At 53.3% G+C, this 23,941-nt stretch overlaps 3 protein-coding genes across 7 annotated transcripts in view; 1 reads left to right on the top strand and 2 right to left on the bottom strand.

Annotated features, from left to right (window-relative positions):
- The first annotated feature begins 984 nt into the window (after positions 1-984).
- Positions 985-6,298, top strand: MTX1 (metaxin 1). Its single transcript, XM_023761562.1, has 8 exons — positions 985-1,097; positions 2,351-2,420; positions 2,558-2,637; positions 4,613-4,705; positions 4,885-5,067; positions 5,194-5,270; positions 5,705-5,859; positions 5,960-6,298. Exons 1-8 carry the CDS (start codon positions 1,017-1,019, stop codon positions 6,169-6,171), a joined length of 951 nt encoding a protein of 316 aa, XP_023617330.1. The 5' UTR covers positions 985-1,016; the 3' UTR covers positions 6,172-6,298.
- A 398-nt stretch (positions 6,299-6,696) lies between these two features.
- GBA (glucosylceramidase beta) lies at positions 6,697-20,172 on the bottom strand. 5 transcript variants are annotated; one of them, XM_014463579.2, is made up of 14 exons: positions 20,035-20,172; positions 14,154-14,424; positions 12,637-12,829; positions 11,389-11,671; positions 10,943-11,030; positions 10,281-10,472; positions 10,039-10,185; positions 9,612-9,745; positions 9,223-9,395; positions 8,773-9,010; positions 8,002-8,226; positions 7,470-7,633; positions 6,983-7,099; positions 6,697-6,891 (listed from the first exon to the last, which is right to left on the bottom strand). In XM_014463579.2, the coding sequence occupies exons 4-14, from the start codon at positions 11,413-11,415 to the stop codon at positions 6,786-6,788; spliced, it is 1,611 nt and encodes a 536-aa protein (XP_014319065.1). In that variant the 5' UTR covers positions 11,416-11,671; positions 12,637-12,829; positions 14,154-14,424; positions 20,035-20,172; the 3' UTR covers positions 6,697-6,785. The 5 variants fall into 5 exon arrangements, with proteins under 5 accessions (XP_014319065.1, XP_006097909.1, XP_006097906.1 ...); XM_006097847.3 differs by lacking the exon at positions 12,637-12,829; XM_006097844.3 differs by lacking the exon at positions 14,154-14,424 and having other exon boundaries at positions 20,035-20,168.
- A 2,003-nt stretch (positions 20,173-22,175) lies between these two features.
- Positions 22,176-23,941, bottom strand: part of FAM189B (family with sequence similarity 189 member B) — a 6,019-nt gene continuing 4,253 nt past the window's right edge. The window contains exons 10-12 of the mRNA XM_023761532.1: positions 23,545-23,594; positions 23,319-23,439; positions 22,176-23,183 (exon numbers count right to left, since the gene is read on the bottom strand). Coding sequence (XP_023617300.1) covers positions 22,756-23,183; positions 23,319-23,439; positions 23,545-23,594 — 599 coding nt within the window. The 3' untranslated portion in view covers positions 22,176-22,755. The remainder of the gene's footprint in view (positions 23,184-23,318; positions 23,440-23,544; positions 23,595-23,941) is intronic.

Genomic DNA, 23,941 nt, shown 5'->3' with positions numbered 1-23,941 from the left:
TGGCCGGTTCGTTGATGGGGAGCCACCACTACATGCTACTGTTTTCTTGGAACCCCACGGCAGGCCCGCGCCGATCAGGGCATTCATCCGCGCTAGGCACGAAAGGCAGCCCAAGGGAGACTGTGAAAGCAGCGCCGGTGACCAGGGCATGCACACGGGGCAGGGGTTGCGCTGCCTCGGACAGGGCGGGTGCTCTTTTATTAGAGGGAAGGTCCCCCGACACGTGCCCGCACCTCCATTTCCCCTCGTTCCTGGGAAGACCTGGGAGCCTCCAGTAGGAGCTGGAGGGGAAACCTAACACGGTGTTCAGCGAGGTCGGAGTGAAGACATCAGGAGAGAGGGAGGGACGTGAGAGGCGGGTGGACAGGGAGCGCGGGGCCGGACCGGGCCCACCGAGGGTCCCGGCTGACAGGCCACGACCCGGAAGGAGCGAGGGGGCGCCGGTTACCCAGGCAACGGCCCGCGAGCCCCTCCTCCCCTCCCCCACCCGGGCCCGAGCTCGGCCTCGTTCCGGCGGCCGCCACCGCCCCTGTTTTGTTTCCATGGCGACAGGCGGCGCGGGGCCGGCTCCAAGCATAACGCGCTGTGGAAAACATGCGCCTCGGGGGATCCCCCCCGCAGCCCCGGCTCCGGGCCGAGGCCTGAGGGGCCCTCGAGCCGGCCAGGTCACGTGTAGGTCTGCGAGACGCCCCGGGGCCGGCCCAGGCGCTCGAGACCCCTGGCTCCCGGGCCTGGCGCTCCTCCGGGGGTTCGGGGAGCCCCTCGGCCGAGCCTTCCCGACTCTCCGAGGCGCGCCAGGTCGAGAGCCCTTCCCCCCAACTTTGGGAGCCGCCTCGACATCTCCCCAGAGGCCCTCAGCTCCGCCCCCGCCGCCGGGGCCGCGAGGAGCCGCACCTCCCGCGGAGCTCCCCTCAGCCCTCGGCCTCCAGCGACCCGGGCGGCGGCGGCGGCGGCGGCGGCGGCGGGGGGCGGGCCTAAGCGCGGGGGGAGTGCTTCCGGGACAGAGGGCGGGCAAGATGGCGGCGCCCATGGAGCTGTTCTGCTGGTCGGGGGGCTGGGGGCTGCCTTCCGTGGACCTGGACAGCCTGGCGGTACTGGTGAGGGTGGTGCCGCGCCCAGGAGGGTGAGGGAGGGGCCCTGGCCAGCCGATCGCCCAGATTTTGCCGGGGCTCCTCCGCACGAGCTCAGTGGGAGACACCGAGGCGGTCGAAGGGCGTGCCCGTCCGTTGTGGGCGCAGTGCCCCGCGCCTTAGCCCCGGGGTTCGTGTAGCCACAGAGAGGCCTGGCCGAGGGCTCGGGGAAGGGTCTCGCCCCCGCCCACCCGCTGGCCGGCTGTGTGACCTTGGGGCGATCACTTCTCGGGGCGGTTTCTTCCTTCCCGTCTTCGCTGAAGCGGGACAGCCTCCCGGTCCTCAGGCCTGGCGTCCCTGGCTTCGCCGCCTCTTCTTCCTCCCTCTCCTCCTTCTCCTCCTCCTCCTCCTCCCTCCACAGCACCTACTGCGCTTACTGTTTCTTGAACCAAAAGGCCCCCAGCCAGGCTCCGTGGAAAGAGCTGTGGAGTCAGACTCGTTCCTGTCACTCCTTCGCCCCTTGATCGAATCAGCATGTACAAGGCCCCTTCCCAGTACGAACACTGGCAGCAAAAAAAGTCAGGCCTGGTCCCCGCCGTGGGGTTGCTTATAGGAAGGCAGACATGTCAGCAAGTCCGTGTAATAAAATGACCAGGTGCCAAGGGCTAGGTAAGGACAGCCACAGAGGTTGCCGAAAAGGGGCATGGCCGGCCCTGGCCCGTTTGGCTCGTAGTCAGAGCGCGGACCTGCGGACCGAAGGGTCTCAGGTTCAGTTGGGGAGGCAACCAGCCGGTGTCTCTCTCACATCAATGTTTCTCTCTCTCTCTCTCTCTCTCTCTCTCTCTCTCTCTCTCTCTCTCTCCCCCCCCCCCACCCCCCACGCTCTCTAAAAATAAATGGGGGGGGGGGGGATATCCTTGGATGAGAATTAACAACAACAAAAAAGTGCATGGTCAGTTTTTCCAAGAAAAGGGAGGTACTGGTTAGATTAGAACAACCTTCTGAGGATAACTGTTCCCCAGGTAGATTGTAGGAGAGGAGATGGAAGGATTTTCCCAGCTCACTGGTAATCGTGGATACATCCATAATCTCCGAGCCCTGTGTTGCCCATTGTGGAGTAATGTCCTCCTGTGTGTGTGTGTGTGTGTGTGTGTGTGTGTGTGTGTTAAGTACTAAACATAGATCATAGCATAAGAGGTACTCAGTACATGTTTTCTCTTCTTGACCCCCCTGTGGGGGCCATGTCCTGGCCCCTCTGCCTTCTGCTTCCTTCCCTGCAGACCTATGCCAGATTTACTGGGGCCCCGCTCAAGGTGCACAAGATCAGCAACCCCTGGCGGAGCCCTTCAGGTACCCAGTGTCCCTGGGCGGGGGGGCGAGGAAGGGTGTGTACAAGGGGAGAAGCAGGAGACAGACAGGAATGTGGTCCAAATACGTATGGACAGACAGCTAAGGGTCTGGCGGGCGTCCTTCTTTCTCAATGTCAGGAACGCTGCCCGCCCTCCGGACCAGTCACGGAGAGGTCATCTCAGTACCACACAAGATCATCACCCACCTTCGAAAAGAGGTAGGTGGCTTGGCCAGGGGAACTGCTAGTGAGAAAAGTTCAGTCCGTTCAGTGCACACATTTATTGAGCCCCAGGTATATGCCAGGCTTGAGGCAGGGGACCCAGAGCTTCAAGGAGCACAGTGTGATGGGGTCGGGGGTGGGGGACACACAGTGTTGGTGTGATGCAGTAAGTAGTAGGCCAGAGGGTACACTGGGGCACTTTGGGGGCATCTGGAGGCACAGAGCCTTCTGCCTGCTGGGCAGAGAGAGAGATGAACAGGCTGATGACACAAGGAAGGGAAAGGAGACTAGAAGAGAGCAGTTGGCTCAGGTGAGACCCTCGAAAGTGCAACCAGAGAGGGACTTCTAAGGGCCATCGCCGTTTTTCAGGGAGTAGGTCAGGCGGGATATGGGACTCGGAATGGACAAGGATTAGAGCCAGGGTGGGGAAGTTGGAAGAGTATTACAAGAATGGGGAGGCCTAAGCTATGCCCCTCACTCTCTCCTTGACCGAGTGACCTGTGGCAAGTCGCTTAATGTCTCAGGGCCCTAAGCTCCTTATTTGTTTTTTTATCTTTATTGTTGAAAGGATTACATTTGTCCCCCTTTCCCCCCCATTCACCCCTTATAGCCTGTCCCGCCCCAGACCTCCACCACCCTATTGTCTGTGTCCATGGGTTATGCATATAAACATACATGTTCTTTGGTTAATCTCTTCCCACCCACCCCTGCCTTCCCTCTGAGACTCGACAGTCTGTTCCCTGCTAAGCTCCTTATTTGTAAAACCAGGGGCTGAGCCAAGATGCTTTCCAAGGGTTCTTTTAATTTGCATGGTCTGATTAAAAAAGGGAATACACACCCTGGCCGGTTTGGCTCAGTGGATAGAGCATCGGCCTGCGGACTGAAAGTTCCCAGGTTCGATTCTGGTCAAGGGCACGTGCCCGGGTTGCGGGCTCGATCCCCAGTGGTGGGCATGCAGGAGGCAGCCGATCAGTGATTCTCTTATCATTGATGTTTCTATCTCTCTCTCCTTCTCCCTTCCTCTCTGAAATCAAGAAAAATATATTTAAAAAGGGGGGGGGGGGATTCACTGTCAGAAGTGGGACCCTCTTCATTTCTACTTTCCCAAATATTAAGGAGCTGGGGAATTGATGGAGGCTTGAGAGGCATGTAGAGAGGGGATCCAGATAAAAGCCAAAGTTCCTGGCAGGGACTGGGCCAAAACCACATTTCCTTATGTGTAAGCACACCTTTCCAGTTTTCAGAGTTTTTTTCATAACAGCCACATTGAGAGAAAGAGATCAGTACCCCCATCCCACAGGGAAGAAAGTGAGGCTCAGAGATTTAAGGATCAGGCTCAAAGGGTTATTCGGGGACAGAGTTTACTCAAAATGTGGAGGGGGTTGCTAAGCAACAGACACTGGAGCCTAGGAAGATGAGGCAGCCGAGACCTGGGGGTACGGTTGGAATGTGTGGTGGTGGTGGCGCCTGGGCCATGGAATGAAACAGAGGACATAGCCAAGAGCTGGGCATTGAGAGAAGAAGCCAGAGGCCCTGGGCCCATGGTCCAGGAGCATGAGGATGGCGTTCCCCAGCTCCTGAGGCGTGGATGGAGGCCCAGCCTGCCTCTGAGCTCACTCTGTTAGCTCTGCGGTGCCCGGACTGGAGAAGTCACTGTTAGAAAGCTGCTGTCAGCAGGCATGTTGCCACCTTTCCGTGGAAACTCTGGGAGCTGCTCCTGGTTTGCGGCTGGGCCTGCTTTCCTTCCCCAATGGGCTCGAGATCTTGACGGCCAGCAGGCTCCAAGGCCCAGGCCGTCCGCCAACAGTAACAGGCTACTGGCTGTGCCCAGGCCAGGGGCCTCAGCAGGAAAAACTCCTGACTCTACCTCTGCTACACTCAGAGGCCAGTGAGGGTGGCACCAGACAGGATGCTCCTGGGAAGGACCCTGCAGTCCCCCCGCATCAGCTCACGGTAGACGTTTCCTCCACAGAAGTTCAATGCTGATTATGATCTATCTGCCCGGCAAGGGGCAGACACCTTAGCCTTCGTGTCTCTGCTGGAGGAGAAGCTGCTCCCAGTGCTGGTGAGTGTGCCCAGACCTCCCAGGGTTTATGGCCAGCGGGGGCGGGGCTGGGGACACACACCCCGACCCCTCACCGCCACCCCTCCAGCTCTGGAGCAGCGTGGGGATCAGAAGCCCACCCTGAGTCAGGCAGGTACACAGGCTCAGGCCTTCCTCTCCCTTCCTATGTACCCGTCCAGATCCATACTTTTTGGATAGACGCCAAGAACTACGTGGAAGTGACTCGGAAGTGGTACGCGGAGGCTATGCCCTTTCCCCTCAACTTCTTCCTGCCCGGCCGCATGCAGCGGCAGCACATGGAGCGGCTGCAGCTGCTGTGCGGGGAGCATAGGCCTGAGCATGAGGAAGAACTGGAGAAGGAGGTACCTCTGGGATAGGGTGCTGTCGTAGGAGAGAAGCCCCAAGGCGAATGGCCAGGCGTGGGACTGCCTAGGAGGGGAGGTGGCACGGTGCCCGCAGCCTCAAGCCTCCCTGTGTCCTCCCTGTAGCTGTACCAAGAGGCCCGGGAATGCCTGACCCTCCTCTCTCAGCGCCTGGGCTCTCAGAGATTCTTCTTTGGAGATGCGTGAGTCTGCCTCCGGGGGAGTACGGGGTGGCTTGGAAGAAGACGCGGGTGTTGATGTAGCTGCAGACGCTTGGGTGGGCTCAGCTCTGGGCGAGAGGTCCTCGGGACAGACACTGGCTCTGCTGACAGCGGGGCTTGGAGTTGCCTCAGTGGTACAGGAGGGTGGGAGGGCCGCCAGGCACAGGAGAGTCTGCAGCGCTGCGGGGCACTCAATGTGCCCTTTATGCAGCCCTGGGCTAGCGTCCCATTCAGGGCCAGGCTGGCGCCACCTAGGGGCCCTCCCCACACGAGACCCAGAAAGGTGTGTCCTCGCCTACCCTAGTGGTCCCTGCTGTCCAGAGCCACCTCCCAGGGCCAAATCTTCCTCTGACTCCATCTCTACCCCCCCTGCCAACGTCGTCCTCCTCCATCACACCCCTCTCTCTCTGCCTCAGCCCCGCCTCCCTGGACGCCTTTGTCTTTAGCTACCTGGCCCTGCTGCTGCAGGTAAAGCTGCCCAGTGGGAAACTGCAGGCCCACCTCCGGGGACTGCATAACCTCTGTGCCTACTGCACCCACATCCTCAGCCTCTACTTCCCCTGGGATGGAGGTAAGGGGCAGATGGATGCGGGGTGGTTGCTGGCCCTGGGGAGAGTGGGCAGGGATCCAGGAACTAGCCTCCCTGCCCACCTTCCTTCCTTATCCCTCAGCTGAGGTGCCACCTCCACGCCCGACACCAGTGAGCCCGGAGACTGAGGAGGAGCCGTACCGGCGCCGGACGCAGATCCTGTCCGTGTTGGCGGGGCTGGCAGCCATGGTGGGCTATGCCTTGCTCAGTGGCATTGTCTCTATCCAGCGGGCAACACCGGCCCGGACCCCAGGCACGGGGGCCCTGGGCATGGCTGAGGAAGATGAGGAGTGATTTGTCCTCATGCTCCCAGGACTGATTTTTCTACTCTCATACATTCCAGAGGTCCCTGTGTCTCCCTGTTGTCGATACAGCCAGAAATGGGGTGTCCCCTGAAAATAAACCTGCTCACACTCACTGGGATCAGACCTTCTGTCCTTTAAGGGGCCACCTGGGTCCTTGCCTTCACTGGTGCGTGGCTCTTGGCTGCTTGGCCCTGATGACAGTGCTTCTGCAAGGACCCAGTTCTCATCTCCAGGAAAGACAAACATCCTCCGTTCTGGGTCCAGCCTTCCTAGTCTCTTCCTTTTCTTGCCCTCCCTCCCCCCGTCTTGTGTTTGTACAGACAGTGAGCTCACCCTGGGCCTGGGCCCAGTTTCCACAGAGAACACACTCACACAAGCTTGTGGGGGGTGCACTGGGGCTTCCCAATCCTTTCCTGAGGAGCCTCCAGCCCCTGGCACCAGCCGGAGGGGAGAGTGAGTTACCCAAACCACTGCTCCTGGGCTGACGTCACTTAAACTCACCCAGGCCCTGCTGTACCCTGTTAGCCACAGACAGCATGTGAGCTGACTCGGTCCCTTTAATGCCCACGTTGAGCCCAGGCCTCTGCTTGGGTATCTGCTCCATCACTGGCGACGCCACAAATAGGTGTGAATGGAGTAGGCAGGTGAGACCGTCTCCAGGAAGCCCAGAGCAGGATCCTTGATGGTGAGAGGCACATCCTTAGAGGAGCTGGGGAGGGAGCAGGAGAGCTGAGTGTCTGATCCTGCCAAACCCACCGTCTGCCCTCAGCCCAGCCCCCGGGCCCTGCTGCTGCTCTCACCGGTTTAGCACCACCACAACTGCAGAGCCGTCGGGACGCATCAGTGCCACTGCTTCCAAGTCGTTCTTCTCACTAGCGACCAGCCCCACTCTCTGGGAGCCTTCAGGAATGAACTTGCTGAAGTGGGAACAAGCAGCGTCAGGGACCCCAGCCCAGCCCCTCTGACCTGAGGGTAGCTCCCAGCTACTCGTAACCCAAGAATTCACCCCCCACATCCCTTGCTAAGGCTCTGCCCCAGTTCTCCAGGTCTTGAGCCATGCTGCTGGCATGCCCTCCTTCCTGCCTCCCAGCTCCAGCATCAGCAGCTGGGTTGCCGGTGTCTGATGCTGCCCAGTCACTTCCTGCCCAGATGGTGCAAGAGGGACAGGTGTGCCTCTCCCAAGGTTCCCACCCTAAACACCTTCCTGCTCCTCATGTGGGGTGAGGTAAGCCCAGCACAGGAAATACTAGGCCTGCTGCGGAGTGGGGGTGCCTGCCCACCACTCACCTGAAGTGGCCGAGGTGGTAGAACATGGGCTGTTTGTAAAACGTGTCCTTGGCGATGTCCACGATGATGGGGCTGTCAACAAAGTTGCGCACCCAGTTGGGTCCCCCTTCAGGGTTCAGGGCGAGGTTCCAGTCAGTCCAGCCAACCACATGGTAGAGGAGGTTCTAGGGCAGGAACAGGGCGGAGACAAAGGCTCGACACTGGGTCCCCAGAGAATGTGGTTAAGGAGGCAGGTGGGCTCCGGTGCCTCAGCCCTGTGACAGGAGGGCTCTATGTCCTGACATCTAAGGAGACTGAGGATGAAGACATCACAAGAGAAGCGGAGAAATCAGGCAGCTCTAATGCTCAAGGCCCAAGCACTTGGAAGAAGGGTGATGGGGTGTGCAGATCTGAAGGGAATCATATCCCACAACGTGCCCCCGGGAGCGAGCCGGCTGGGGAGAAGTTGGAGTGGAGGGCCGGGCATCAGTCCTTGGTGAGACTAGGAAGGGGCCGGGGGCCTGCTTTGTGAAAAGGGAGACCGGTGGCTCACCGTGATGATGCTGTGGCTGTACTGCATCCCTCGATCCCAGGAGCCCAGCCGCACACTCTGCTCCCAGAACTTGGAGCCCACACAGGCCTCTGAGGCAAAGAGCATGGTGTCGGGGAACAGGCGGTGTGTCTCCCCCAGGGTGGCTTTTGCTGGAGCCAGAAAGTCCAGGTACCAATGTACAGCGATGCCGTGAACATACTTAGCTGCCTCTGGGTCCGCCAGCACCTGTACAGGGAAGGGGAGGAATACTGGGGAAAGGGAGCCCCTGAACCTGGCCCTGCCCGTTCGGAGGGTTCTGGGAGACACTAGGGGACCAGAGAATGGGCAGTGGGATAAACACAACTAGAGGGGGTTGCAGTAACAACCATGGGGTCCTGGGAGCACTACCACCCCAGCACTCCAGGGGTATGGATACCACCCGGGCACCTGGCTCCAGCCCAGGGTGCTCTAAGAATCAAGAGTTGGGGCAGGCCCGGCCGGCATGGCTCAGTGATTGAGCGTCGACCTATGAACCAGGAGGTCACAGTTCTATTCCGTGGTCAGGGCACATGCCTGGGTTGTAGGCTCAATCCCCAGTGTGGGGCGTGCAGGAGGTAGCGAATCAATGATTCTAACCATTGATGTTTCTATCTCCCTTCCTCTCTGGAATCAGTAAAAATATATTTAAAAAACAAAAAAGTTGGGGCAGGGAAGGCACTCTATTTGAGAGCCAGTCACTTGGATCTTGGATTTGAGGGTCACTGGGGTACCCATGGAGGTCCTGGGCCTTACCACCTCAGCCCAGTGGGGCAACAGCAAGCGCTGGTCATCCAGCATGAGCAGACGGACACCTCGGTGAGTACTGTTGGCCAGGGTGGGACCCAGGTCACGGGCAATGAAGTCTCGCTGGTGTTCAGGGGTGAAGCCCAGGCACTGGAAGGGGTACCCGCTGAAGAGCCCTGCAGAAGGCTCGTTTTCTGCTGTCACTGCCCAGAACTGCAAGTTGTGCTCCGCATAGGCATCCAGGAACCTGGCAGAGGAAGGGTGTGTGTGACTCTGACCAAGAAAGGGGACCAGGAACCAGAGGACTAGGAGGCTGATGAGGTGGGGGAAACTGGGGGCCCAAGTCAGAAAGGCCCAGAAGATAGGCCGGTGAGGTGAAGAGAGTCAGAGCTAGAGGTGAAACCAGGTGAGGACACAGACCAGGCTGGTCCAGGGCCCATGGCCTTGCTGCTCCCTTACTTGACAAAGTATCTGGCCCAAGTCTGGTGGTAGAGGTCCCCCGGCTGACCCTTGAGTGACCCCCTCCCATTCACTGCCCCATTGGTCTTGAGCCAAGTGGGTGATGTCCAAGGACTGGCGAAGAGGGAGACAGGGCGCTGGGACATCTCTAGGGCTTGGTGGATCAGGGGTATCTAGAAACAAAGGTGGTGCGGAGAGAGACAACCAGAGTTAGAACAGACTGGCCCAACCAGTGCATCAGGCCTAGCCATCGGCCCCCGCCCTCCCACCTCCAGGACAAAACTTAGAGACTCGGGGCCAGGTTCTGTCTCTCTATACTTCTCTAGCCTGAAGCTTTTCAGATCCCGGGCATCCGTGCTACCAGGGCCTGAGGAAGCCAGAGTGCCCACCTTGAGCTTGACATCTTCCTCTGGGAGGCTGAAGTTGTGCAACTGGAAGTCGTCAGGGGTGTCGGCATAGGTGTAGACGCGGATGGAGAAGTCACAACTGGCCATGGGTACCCGAATGATGTTGTATTCAATTCCTGCGGTAAAAGACCAAGATCTGGGAGTCTGAGTCAATAGGAGAACGTAGGGCCCGGCCTATCACTTGTCAGCCCTCAATTAGATGGGGCTCCTGGGTTAGGGCCTGTGGAGCCAGGCACCTGGGTGAAACACAGGTCTGAGCCTGAGAATCCCCAAGCACTCGGGGGAAGACGGGTAGGACAATCTTATTTGGGCATTAAGAGAAGACCCACATGTCAGGGATGGATGGAAGTCAGGGTCAAAGGAAAGGTCAAGGTCAGCTGCACAGTCATCTTGTCCCCCTCCTCCTCACCTTCTTCAGAGAAGTATGATTTGAGTAGCAGATTCCGGGCAGGGGGTGACAGGGCAAGAATATTGAGAGCAGCAGCATCTGTCATGGCCCCTCCAAATCCCTTTATTTTCTGGAACTTCTGCTCCGGCTGCAGGGTCAGCAACAGCCCTGAGAACACATTTAGGGAATCAAGGGCGTCAGTGCCCAGGGAGGAACCCCAGGAGGACCCCGGCCCGGCTCGGGGCGGAGGGTGTAGGGGTTACCTGTGCCGGTTTGGTTGGCCTGGATGGTCCCCAGACTCCGCTCCATTCGGCGCCCGCTGCGTGTGCTCTCATAGCGTGTGAAGGTGCCAGGGGCAGGCAGGGTCAGGGGATCAAGGGAGTCACAGTAGGTGGCATTGCAGACACAGACCACCGAGCTGTAGCCAAAGTTTTTAGGGTTGCAGGGGCGGGCACCTGGGAGGGAGAGAGCGGCAAGGGCTGAAGGATGAAGCTGGGAGAAGCCACACTACTCAGGAGAGACTGAACACCGGTTCCTAAAATCCTCTCACACCCTGGCCGGCATGGCTCAACAGTTAGAGCCTCGGCCCCTGCACGGAAGGGTCTCAGGTTCGACTCCCGGTCAAGGGCACGTACCTGGGTTACGGGTTCAATCCCTCACCCAAGTTGGGATGCGAGAGGAAGGCAACCAATCGATGTGTCTCACGTCAATGTTTCTCGTTCTCCCTCCCTCTCTCTCCCTTCCACTCTAAAAAAAAAAAAAAATCAATGGGAAAATTATCCTTGAGTGAGGATTAAAATCCTCTTGCTGTACCTCCACTCAAAAGTATTTGTTGAGCATCTACTGATGTCCACCACCAGTTTGCCAGAAAATTACCAGAGAAGAGAAGTGTTGGGGCTACCTCCCTCCTCCTTAATTTACTCACCTGACGCCCAAGAAACTGCCTGAAGTAGAAGCAATCCCGTGAGTCTGGCAGCCATGATGCCTCCCCTGCCCAGGGCCTTGGGGCATTCCTGAGAACAGAATGAGGAGTGGCTGGAAGGCAAGCCCCTCTCCACCCCTCAACTACTCTCCTGGGCAGCGCTCAGCCACCCCTGGGCACGCACAGGCTAGTCTCCCACCTTTAAGAGGGATGGATAGGCCCTCTGCTCGCGCCAGCCCTCCCTCCCAGCCCTCTGTGAGTGACAGACCCTCCCCGACCAGGACCCTCCTCCTCCCCTCTTGCCACCCATTTCTCCCTCGACCTGTCCCTCCGTAGAAATGCCATGGTGGCCTGAGTTCGAGGAGAGTCTGTCATTCATTGAATTCCTGAACCTGATGGCCAGGATTCCAGAAGCAGACGAGATCTGTTGGGAGCCCTGGCCCACTCACCTCTCTGGAAGGACTTGCAGGCTCCATCACCAGGTGGGAAGACTGCAGCGTTCGCAGCCTCGGAGGGGACAAAGTCCCCTAAACCAAAGCGGAGCTGCAGGTACTTGGGTAGTTACTGACCCGGGATTAGCCTTGGGGATTAATTCCGGCATCACGGAGTAAATGGGTCATGTGATGACTACGGGAGAGTCACATGACACCGGAAGTGAGGCAACTTCACCCATACTTGTAAAGGGCGACTGGTTTCCTCCAGGTTGTTGGTGATTCTGCACCCCGTCACATCCTAGAAGGCATGTGTGGATGACAGCTTAGGGAAGAATCTAAATCAAAGGTCTGAGAGGACTGGGTAGAGGCTCCAGAATCCCAGAGGATGGGAACCATAGTAAGCACATTGCTTTCTTGAGAAAAAATGTTAAAGTAATACTGATAAAGTTGATACTAATAAAAGAGGGTCACTGCGCAAGATAGTGTAGCCAGAATACTGAGAGATGGGTAGGGCAGCCTTTGTCCTGTAGAGGCTTGTGAAGCAGGGAGTCAGACACTTACGCAGATAGTTACACGTGAAGGCAAACCAGTAACAAGGGACCCTCCATGGTAAGGAGTTATCCCAGAAGGCTTCCCGGAGGAGAAAGGGCAGGGATCATTAACCAGAGAAGCAGGGAGGGAGGGCCCTGGGTAGAGGAAGGGCATGATTGAAGGGAGGCCTCCCTGGTTTCATCAGCAGGTGCGGGTTGTGTGAGCGGCTTTCTCACAGGACAGGGAGGTTGTGTCACGTAGTTCAGAAACTGGAAAGTGCTGTACAAGCCATAGCAGGGGTCCTCAAACTTTTTAAACGGGGGGCCAGTTCACTGTCCCTCAGACCGTTGGAGGGCCGGACTATAGTTTAAAAAAAAACTATGAACAAATTCCTATGCACACTGCCCATATCTTATTTTGAAGTAAAAAAGCAAAACCGGAACAAATACAATATTTGTATTTGCACGTGGCCCGAGGGCCGTAGTTTGAGGACCCCTGAGCCATAGCCTTAGTGGACATGAGAAGGGGGTTGTCGGTGATGCTGCAACCACAACACACCTGGACCACATCACAAGTGACTGAGTGGGAGTGACACACACCATTAGGACCTGACCAACCCCAGCCCCTGAGCCTATTTCCTAACTAAAACGGAGGCCGCCCCACCATCTTTCAGGGCATTACTGGAGTCAGTGAAAGAAGCATGTGCCTGGCGCATAGGAGATGCTCGCTAACCGCTGGTTTGCTGTGTCTTTTTAAATGAGCTCAGTGAAGTCTTTCCAGACACGCCAGGCCAAACGGATCTTTTCTCGTTCTGGTTCCTATAGCGTCAGGAGAGTTTCAGTGAGACCAGCTGGGTTTGAAACTTGGCTCCACCATTTACTGGCTGTTTGACCTTCAATACATGACGTAAGCCTCTGTTTCTCATCTATAAAAGGGGAGTGACAGTGAGGTTTCAGTACATAATGCGTGTGTATAGTAGGCTGCTGGGCACCAAATACTGTAATAAGTCCTTAGCGGGGTCAGTAAAGGAATGTCTTACTCATTCCTTTACTGACACAGAATGGGTACATGCCAAGTTGTTGAACCAAAATGAGCCATCATCATGTCAATATTTGCCCCATTTGGACTTCCTGTTTTTCCAGGAAATGTTGTGTAGGGCTCATTCTTGGGACGAAGACAGGTGATACCTGCACTTACTTCCCTCTAGTTCATTCATTCCACAAATATTTGTCACACGTACCATATCTGCCCCTTTCTGCTCTGTTGGATTTAGCCTCCACCTCCCTGTTTCACTCTGTAGTAACAGTGTTTATGAGGCTTTTATTTCTTCTTTTTATACTTCAGTTTAAAAATCTTCCAGAGTTGATACCACCTTGTTATTTTCTTAATTTTATTCACTGATTTTGAGAGAGAGAAAGAGAGAGAGAGAGAGAGAGAGAGAGAGAGAGATGTGGGAGCAATGAGAGACACAAGACACAACATGTTGGTTGGTTGCCTCCCAAACGTGCCCGTCGGGGCCAGGATTTGAACCTGCAACCTAGGTCCCTGCCCTTGACTGGAAATCAAACCTGGGACCCTTCAGGTGCAAAGGCTGATGCACTAAGCCCTGAGCCACACTGGCCAGGGCTTCCCTTGGACTTTTATATTTTATTTTCTAAATAAAATTGGTTAAATAAGGGCTAATGCTTACTGAGTACTTATTCTATGGTACTTCATGTGCATTAGACCTTTACCTCACTCACTTCATTCTTGCAAGACAGATATTATTATTTTTCCCATTTTAAAGATGAGAAACCGAAAACTCTAAAAGGTCATTAAATTACCCAAAGTCCCTTGGCTACCCAGTGACAGAAACTGGAATCATATCCAGAGTCCCATGACACACAGCACACATTTCAAGAGTGCCTCTGGTATGCCAAACGCGATGCTGGGTGCTGGTCATTTTCCAAAGCTGCAGTGTTGGTCTGCAGCGTTTGCTTTGTATTGTTTTAAAATCGTCCCTTATTTTTTTAAAATACATTTTTATTGATTTCAGAGAGGAAGGGAGAGGGAGCGATAGAAACACCAATGATGAGAGAGAATCATTGATCGGCCGCCTCCTGCACGGCCCCCACTGGGGATCGAACCCGCAACCCGGGCATGTGCCCTTGACTAGAATCGAACCCAGGACCCTTCAGGTCGCAGGCCAACGCTCTATCCACTGACCCAAACCAGCTAGGGCCGTCCCTTATTTTTACAGAGGCTCCTACCTGTCCAAGATGAAGACCAAATTGGCTTCTGAAGTGCTGCTCCGTGGCAACACTTCTGGCTCCCTGTTCTCCAAAGGCATCAGTCAAGGGATGCCGCTTCAGTAACGGAACAGAATCCAGAACTCCCAAGCTGGTCAGAGTGGTCGATTTCAGCGGGGAGGGGCGACTCTGCCTCTGTCTCTCAGCTCCACGCTCCCCATCCTGGAGATCTCAGCCCAACAGTCCAAGCACCCCCTTTACATAAGTATTTTCTAATATACTCTTTTCTATCCTGAAATATACATAGAAATAATATGACTTAACCTACACACATAATTTAAAAGAATCAATATAATTGCCTTAATTGGAATATAAAGGGAAAATATTGGGACTATTTTTTTAAAATATGTTTTTCTTGATTTCAGAGAGAGAAAGGGAGAGGGAGAAAGAGATAGAAACATCTGAGACATAAGCTGCCTCCTGCACACCCCTTACTGGGGATCAAGCCTGAAACCTGGGCATGTGCCCTAATGAGAAATTGAACCATTGAACTCCTGGTGCATGGGATGATGCTCAACCAACTGAGCCACTCCAGCCAGATGGGACTATTTTTTATATGTTTTCAATAAGTAAATGCTTTCACGTTTACCTTGGAGACATACTATAGTCAGATCTTGCACTAATCTAAATAAAATAGAACTTAATAGAAGCAAAACCAGTCCATGAATTAATAATTTTGATATGTAATTTTTGCCATAAGTCATTTTCATGATATGGAATTATCACTGTGCTGCAAAAACATAAAATATATGACAAATACTATGGCCGGTACCTCAGTTGGATTAGAGCATCATCCCAATACACCAAGGTTGAGGGTTTTATCCCTGGTCAGGGCACATCCAAGAAGCAACCAATGGATGCATGAATAAATGGAACAACAAATCGATGTTTCTCTCTCCCTTTTTCTCTAAAATCAATAAATAGAAATTTAATAAAAAAATGTGACAAATAGAAATGCTTAAAAGTCAGTCTTTGTGAATAAGATTAAGTGCATTCCACAAACTTAATATTTGATTCTGAGCCTTGGCAAATTTAATAAGGAAAAGGATAGTGTTTTTTATTTTTTTTATTTTTTTTAAATATATTTTATTGATTTTTTTACAGAGAAGAAGGGAGAGGGATAGAGAGCTAGAAACATCGATGAGAGAGAGACATGGATCAGCTGCCTCCTGCACACCCCCCAGTGGGGATGCGCCCGCAACCAAGGTACATGCCCTTGACCGGAATCGAACCCGGGACCCCTGAGTCCGCAGGCCGATGCTCTATCCACTGAGCCAAACCGGTTCGGCTGTGTTTTTTATTTTATATTTGCATATGTTGTTGAGTGGAAATTTCCAAAGTCAAGTAGAATGAGAGAACTCTTCTTTGTGAATGTAGAATGTCTACCTTTCCTGTCCTCCATCCATGCAATCCTCAAAGTGCCTCCAGGGTCTCCGCTAAAGACACAAGTTTCCAAAATGTCCCCTAGGGGGCGACTGAGAACCACTCCCCTAGGCCTAGGGAGTCACCTCCAACACCTAGGCCGCTGCAGTGGCCACTAGGGGTGTATTAGGTGGCCACATATGTATTCCTAGGGCCTGTTGCACACTTTTAAAAGACTTAGCTAAACACCAAGGGAGGACAACTGGGAAATACAAGCAAAAGCAGAAGTACAAAAATAGTTTGGCTGACTCAGCAGCAGAGTTCTGATCCCACTCCTGCTAGCCCTGCAGGGCTGCCGGCTTGGCTCAGAGCAAACTCCTGCCCTGGAGACGGGCAAGTATGATGTCACAGGCTCCTTGCTCTTTAGGCCTCGGACCACGTCCCCAAGGAGGTCGCCCCCTCCCAGCCCCACTGTAACATCCACCGTCAAGTCCAAGAGAGAAGCTTTCTCAATCCATACACAGCAAAGAGTAGGTGCTCAAGAAATACCAGATGAAAGAATGAATAAACCTTATCAATCAACCTAGAACCTGTCCTTTCAGCTCTGGTTTCTGATCTGAAGATACAACACTCCTCCTTATTACTGACACCAAAAAGGACTTCTTTCTCCCGTGAGAATAGACCCCTTCTGTCCCTTACTAGTAAGAGTGTGGCTTCATCCTTGAATTCATCTGATTAAACAACTCTTTAACTTTATTGAGATATAATTGAATATAATATTGTGTAAGTTTACTGTGATAATGTTGTGATAATTTGATACATGTATATCCCACAAAATAATTACCACTATAAAGCTAGTTTGATTAACCAACTCTTAATAACCACAGCATTCACTGAAAAGCCCAGTGCAAATGGGAAGTACCTGTACCTCATGTGCCATTCTGTATTTTTACTCAAGATAATAGACAACCTTTCATTAGTGCTCATTACATGCATTAGCCTGACAACTCCATGTTACAGAGAAGACGGAGACTTAGAGAACTTGAGTAAGTGGCAGAGCCGAGCCTAAGTTCAGATCTGTCCTACTCTGAGGCCCAAGCAGCTTAGTCATCATGTCCTACAGCCTCCCAGAGATTTCAGTAGAGTGTTTTTAGTCTTCCTTACGGTTATAAACCTGCAGAGCACATTTCATGGCTTCTATTTCTTTTTTTAAAATAATCCCCCCCCCCCCAATATATTTGTATTGATTTCAGAAAGGAAGGGAGAGGGAGAGAGAAACATCAATGATGAGAGAGAATCAATGATTAGCAGCCTCCTGCACGCCCCCTCCTGGGAACCAAGCCCAAACTGGGACATGTGACCTCCTGAGCCACACCAGCCGGGCTCATGGTTTCTATTCTTTGAAACCTCAGAACTCTTCACTCAGAGGGAAGCACAGAATCAAGGCTCACTGTTTACTGAATGAGTGAATGGATAGGTTAAGTTACTGATCACACCCTGCTAATTCAAGGCCCTGCTTGTCAAGTGTTTCAGAGTGTGGTTTGAACTTCAGGAAGAGTGAGGCTAACTCTGAACATAATTATTAGAGTTAAAATAAGACCAAATCAGGGGGACTTGGTTGAGGCTATAGAAGTGTGGATTCAAATCCTGAACATCAGTGAACCTGCTGGCACAATCCTTACTTTTCTGACCCTCCCATGTAGGCCTATAATGAGGCCCACAGACAAGAATAATATCTGTGGCCCGGCCGGCGTGGCTCAGCGATTGAACATCAACCTATGAACCAGGAGGTCAAAGGTTTGATTCCCCAGTCAGGGCACATGCCTGGGTTGCAACTTGGCAGCCAATCAATGATTCTCTCTCATCATTTACGTTTTTATCTATCTCTCCCTTTCCCTTCCTCTCTGAGATCAATTTTTAAAAAAAAGAATAATGTCTGTGATGGTACACCTTGTGAACTATAATAGACACAGATGCCAGGAAGTATTACTGTTATTGTTACTCAGCCTTTATTTCTTCCCTCCAGGTAGTTGACTGAGTCATCTGTCTAAGACCTCCACCTCCCACCTTGCTTCCTCTCGCTGCCACCATTTCTCTCGTCCCCATTCTGCTGGTCGGAAGTCCTCCCACCTTTCTGACTGCTTCTTCTCCTTTGAGGGTTTCACCTTTCTGTCTGCCGGTGTTCCTTAGGGGTTTGTCCTAGCCCTTTTCTTATGCGTCATCTTTCCTAAGAGACACCCCATGGCTTTGATTACCTTCTAGTTGCCTTTGGTGTAAAAAATCCACCGCCAGCCCTAACTGGTTTGGCTCAGTGGATAGAGCCTCGGCCTGAGGACTGAAAGGTCCCAGGTTTGATTCCGGTCAAGGGCATGTACCTTGGTTGCGGGCACATCCCTAGTTGGGGGTGTGCAGGAGGCAGCTGATCGATGTTTCTCTCTCATCGATGTTTCTAACTCTCTATCCCTCTCCCTTCCTCTCTGTAAAAAATCAATAAAATATATATTTTTAAAAATCCACCTCCAATCCCAACCTTCCTCCTGGGGTGACTCTGTGACATGACCCTGAGCTCAGCTCTTTCCTCGGTGTCTCACAGACACCTCACAGGACCATGATGAGGTCACCTCCCCCAGCCAAGCCTGTTCTTCTTCCTGTGCTCTCTCCCCAGACATGGAACCCCTTCCCCCAGGACCTGGGGCTCTTTTTTTTTTTTTACTTGACAAACTTATTTTATTTTAACCTACATCCTCTCCTTGTACCTTTCTCCACATTATTTCTCTCCTAGACTACAGAACCATCTTGGTCTTGTAACCACTTTCCTCCTCCAATCCATTCTCTAAGACCTGGATGGTCTAACTAAAATATCAATTCTGAAGTTACCACTCTCCCTCCTCAAATCCTTTAATGGCACCACACTACCTTTAAGCAGGTTTACCGGATCTTGGTTCCACCCTCATTTCTCACCTCTCCAATCCCATTTCCCCTGACAGGCTGCATTCCATTTTGCCTCTATTTTCCTCCCTGCCATAAGTACTTTCTTCTCTTCTCTTGAAGAAAATGAATAACTCTTTTTCTTTTTTAATCATTAAGGCCCCAGCCTTCCTATCTCTGCCATCAGTACCATTTTCCTGATACCTTCTGACTGGGTTAGGCACCCTTGCTAAGTGCTCCTCACTTCACACATCCAACAAATAATAATTGGGCATCTACTATATGCCAGGCACTGTTCTAAATCATGGGGATACAATAAATAAGATGATAAAGTTCCTGTCCTAGTGGCTGATAGATTAAAAAAAAGAGAGAGAGATAATTTCACATGGTCATGAAAACTATGAAGGAAAATAAAGGGGTAGGGAGTGCTGGATAGAGCCAGTGATGGGGCTAATTTTAAGAAGTGAGTTTAGAAAGGAAAGTTTGGAGCCAGACTCTGTAGGCCTTGGTGGCCACAGTAAGGAGTCCGAATTTTGTTCTAAGATGGAAATTCACTGGAGAGTTTGGTGCAGGGAAGTGACAGAATCAGATTTATATTTTTAAGGTCATTCTGGCTGCTGTATAGAAATTAGACGGTAGGGGGGAAGATGCCAAGACAGGGAGAACATCTGCCAATTACAGCCTGCCATGGACTTGTCCCTTGTTCCACATCCACTGTACCTCAGAGTCCTGGAAAAGGCTCTTCACCTCCATGCAGCCTAATTAATGCCTATTCATCTTTCAGAACTCACCTGAGATGTCGTTTTCTCCAAAAATTCTCTCCCTCCACACACAGCCCTCCTGTAACACACATTGATAGCCCTTACGTCTCCTTTGTAGCTCTTATCCATATTAATTGTATAGTGGCTTAATGTCAGTTGGAGTGTCCGGTGGCTGCTAACTCCTTTGCCGGCTGGTCCGTCAGTGGGTAAGCCCAGTAGGATATGGATGAGTCTGTCCACCTCCCTTCCTATCCCCATGGCCATACCCCAATGTGTAGCATAGCGCCGGGCACCAGTCCGGTGCTCAGTGAACGTTTGTGGAATGACTGAAGAACAGAGGAACAAATTACACAGACCTTATACCCACTCCACCCCTCAAAAAAACAAGGTGGGCCCTACCTGGCTTGGCTCAGTGGATAGAGCGTCAGCCTGCGGACTGAAGGGTCCCAGGTTCGATTCTGGTCAAGGACACATGCCTAGGTTTGCAGGCTTGATCCCCAGTAGGGGACATGCAGGAGGCAGCCAATCAATGATTCTCTCTCAACACTGATGTTTCTATCTCCCTTTCCCTCTCCCTTCCTCTCTGAAATCAATAAAGATATATATTTTTTAAATGTTAAAAAAAACCACACACAAGGTGGGCAGAGGAGAATTTTAAGATTTTATCCTCTCTTCTTCATTAGTAAATTACGACCATCCCTACAAATAACAACAATGATGATTAAGAAGTGAAGTGCAAACGCCGGGAGGGAGAGTTAAGATCCAAACGGTGCCACATCCGTGACGCCTACCGTGGGCGAAGTAAAACAGCACCCCAACCGGAGGAGGTGAAGGCAAACCCACTGCAGCCTGCACAGCGGGGTGGGCGGGGCTGGAGGAGGGGGCTCCGCAGCGTCCGCGTCCCAGCGAGGGTGCGCCGCACCACGCGCAGCCGCGAGACGCTCGGGTCCGCGGGGCGGGGCGGGGCCGGGAGGAGGCGGGGCCTAGCTCAGGAAGGTGTATCTCTAGTGGCCAGAAGGCGGGACGCAGGCCCCTTCCGCACGCCTTATTGGTCCTCCGACGGCTCTCCCTGACCAGTGGGAACCCAGATGGGGCGCAAGCGTATTTGGGGGTCTACGGGAAAGAGGGAGCAGGAGTCACGAAGCGCGCATGCGCCTCGGCCCAGGAGCCTGCCCCCCAATATAAAGCGAGGGGGTGTGGTGGGGAAGGGAGATAGAATTCCCTCAATGAATCCAGGACAAACAAGATTCGTGAGCTTCCTCCTCTAGGAGCCTCCGGATAGCAGCCATTCAGCGCCCAGAAACTGCCCCGTTGGGAATCCCAATCCACCTTATTGTGTCGTCCTGGCCGCACCCCAGCCCTCCCTGAGGCGGGGCTGTTATGATGGTGAATTATTCAAGGAGTCCTGCGGCCTGACGCCATCTGCGGTCAGTGCCCCTTCCTCCTCCCTTCCTTCCCATAGGGCCCCAACGCTGCTTTCAAGGCCCCACTCTGCCACTTAAGTAACTTGAGTTTGTTGAGGACCTACTAAGTGTTAGGCCCAGTGCAATGAGCAAGTCCCTGCTTTCTGGAGCTTACATTTTATGGGACAACAGACAAAAACAAGATAATTTTAGCTCGTGATAAGTGCTCAAAACAACATGACAGTGTGGTAAAGTGAGTGGAGGTTGCTCAACGAGAAGGTGAATTAGGCTTAAGTGAAGGCAACAGCCCTGGGGCCCAGCGTTTAATGCTTGGGGGAAAGCAGGTGAGAAGGCCCTGTGCAAAGCAGACCAGGTTTTACCTGTCTGTAGTCTGGGAAGAAGTTTGGAGATTATTCTAAATGCAATGGGAAGACATTAGGTTTGGGTGGAATCTTGATGTGACATGACTTCTTACTTTGCTGGGTGGAGAACGGAGTGTTAGGAAGAAAGGAAATAAATCCATTCAGATGCTGGCAGAAACGGGGACGTGAGCTGAGTAGCTGGTGAGACATGGATGAGTTCAGAATAGGATTGGGTGTGATGGATGAGGGAGAAGAAGAAATCAGGTTGAGTCCCAAGCTTTTGGAATATGCACCTGGGTGGTGGTGCCACTTGGTGAGATGGAACAGTGGAAGTGGGCCAGGTGCTAGAGGTGGGAATCAGGAGTTCAGTTGTGGCCATGTTGAGGCTGAGACACCCATTAGACATCCAAGCAGAGATGTCAAGTTGGAGGTCTGAGCCCATGGAGAGGTCAAGGTGGGAGTTATCCATGGACACCTGAATGGCATTTAAGCTACAGGTCTTGGAAGAGCCATCTGCCGAAAGTGAAAGTAGAAAATGGCTGAGGGGAGAGCCCTGGGGCCTTCCCGTGTTAATCATCCAGCAGAGGTGTAAAGCAGTGGTTCTCAACCTTCTGGCCCTTTAAATACAGTTCCTCATGTTGTGACCCAACCATAAAATTATTTTCGTTGCTACTTCGTAACTGTAATGTTGCTACTGTTATGAATCGTCATGTAAATATCTGATATGCAGGATGGTCTTAGGCGACCCCTGTGAAAGGGTCGTTTGACCGCCAAAGGGGTCGCGACCCACAGGTTGAGAACCGCTGGTGTAAAGGCTTCAAAGGATACCAAGAGGGTAAAGTAGGAGGAAAAAAATAGGAGCACATGGTATCTTCAAAGACAAGAAAGGGAAAAAAATCAAGAAGAAAGATGCTGATTTTCTGGGTAAAGGCCTGTGAGAGTTTGAGCAGCAGGCAGAGAAATGGCCACTTCTTGGTTGCTGAAAACTTTATCAAGAGCCGTGCCTGGGAATCGGTAGTGGAGTGCAGGGAAGGAGAGAAAACATTCTGCTATGAAAAGGAGCAGAGATACAGTGTGGCAGCTGAAAGGAATGTCAGTCTTGAGGGAGTTTTATCTGTAAGAGACACTAGAACGAATTTCATTGATGATAAAAAATAATCCAGAAGGGAAGGGGCAAATTGAAATTTATTGAAGGCTTACAGTGTGTTAAGGGTTTTACAAACATTTGCCCTCGCAGTGCTTTACAGGTCAGGACACTGAGGTTAAATAACTTGTCCAAGGTCATGCAGCTAGAGGTGGCAGAGCTGGGAGGCCACCCAGGTTTTTATGACTCTTCATGCTTCACCACCCAGTTGTATAGGCACACAGCCCCTTAGGCTTCAACACCCTGGGCAGGCCTTGCCCTGGCCATAGGGCCCCTGACCAATCAGAGAGAGTTACTCTCATGCTGGGGGGTGGGGGGTGGGGCAGGCCTTGATTATTTTCTTCCTCCGGTGCTGTAAGCGGGGTATCTCCCCCACAGCCTGAACACCCATGCAGTACAGGACAGAAGCTCTCCCAGGCCAGAGGAGCAGAGGCAAGCAGCAGGGGCCCGAGGTAGGAGAGAAAGGAATAACAGTGGGTATACAGCGAGTTTCTTTCTGTGTCAGCCAGTGCAAGGGAAGGCTGGAGGCTGCTGGTCCCAACCAGCTGGGGCCTGTAGCCCCAGCATTCACCTGGATCTGTTCAATGCAGCAAGAAGCCCACATCAGAGCCCTGTCTCCCGGGTGCCCCCATTGAGGCTGAGGCTGTGGGGGCGAGTACCCCGCTCCAGCCTGCGGCCAGACAGGAGGCGCCGCAGGGAGGAGACGGAACTCAGATCCCCGCAGCTTCTAAGATGGAGACTCTCTCGGCCTGGCCGTCCCCACCGGCTCTGGGGCACCTGCTTATGCCCATGGGCTCCATTCCCACTGGGGTCCGGGGTCTTCCTGGACATCTGGAGGAAACAAGTGACCAGGGCCCAGCCCAGCCACCTGCCCTTCAGGTCCCCCAGGGAGTGGGCAGGTGTAGGGCCCGAGGGCAAGGGGACCTTCTGGTAGGTGGGAACAGGGCGCCGTTTCCCGGCTGAATGAGCACGTAGCAACTTGGGGGAAGGGCAGCGGGCTAGATGGAAGAGGCAGGCTTCAGAGCAGAGCCCTGGAGAGAGATAGATAGAGAGAGAGAGAGAGAGAGAGAGAGAGAGAGAGAGAGAATATGAATGGGTGGAATGGGAGGTGCAGAGAGGGCCAGGCAGCACGCCCCCAGCCCCCAGGCACTAACCACACGCCTGACCTGTATCTGCAGAGGAAACAGAAGCAGCTTCTTCCTCAAACACTTTGGTATAAAGGTCCCTGAAGTCAGCTGTGGAGGGAGAGCCAGACAGGGCCTTGCTCAATGGACACACCTGCCCAGCCTACCACCCTCCTGCGAGAATGCAAGCCCAGAGGAGCTTTCACAGCTCCCTACCCCATCCCCAACCCAGGGGGCATCGCCTCTGCCCACAGGTGGTACCATTCACCAAGGCGGGGGCCAAGGCTGTATGGCTCACAGCGACATCCTCCCCCGGGCCTGGCACACGGTGGTGATCATGAGCACGGCCTGTGCTCAGCATTGACTCGCAGCACCTCACTTCTCAGTAACTCGCAAGCAGCGAGGGTGGAGGGACTATTGTTGCGCCTGCTTTGCAGGGTAAGAACCTGAGGCTTGGTGGCTGGCCCCAGCTGGGAGCTGTGGGTCTGGGTTCCAAAAACAAATCCTCTTTCAGCCATAAAGCTATGGAGGCCGTGTTTCTAGGAGGCGAGCACCCGCGGGAACTGAACTCGCTCTTTCATCTTCTTCTGGGATCTCAACCATCCCAGACCCTGGTGGCCATCGCTGGTCCCTCCACTCCCAGCGCCTCCCCTTCTTGAACCTTG

The sequence above is a fragment of the Myotis lucifugus genome, unplaced genomic scaffold (assembly GCF_000147115.1).
Source record: "Myotis lucifugus unplaced genomic scaffold, Myoluc2.0 scaffold_211, whole genome shotgun sequence".
In the NCBI taxonomy this organism is placed as follows: Eukaryota; Metazoa; Chordata; class Mammalia; order Chiroptera; family Vespertilionidae; genus Myotis; species Myotis lucifugus.
This window is presented reverse-complemented; position numbering and strand designations above follow the sequence as displayed.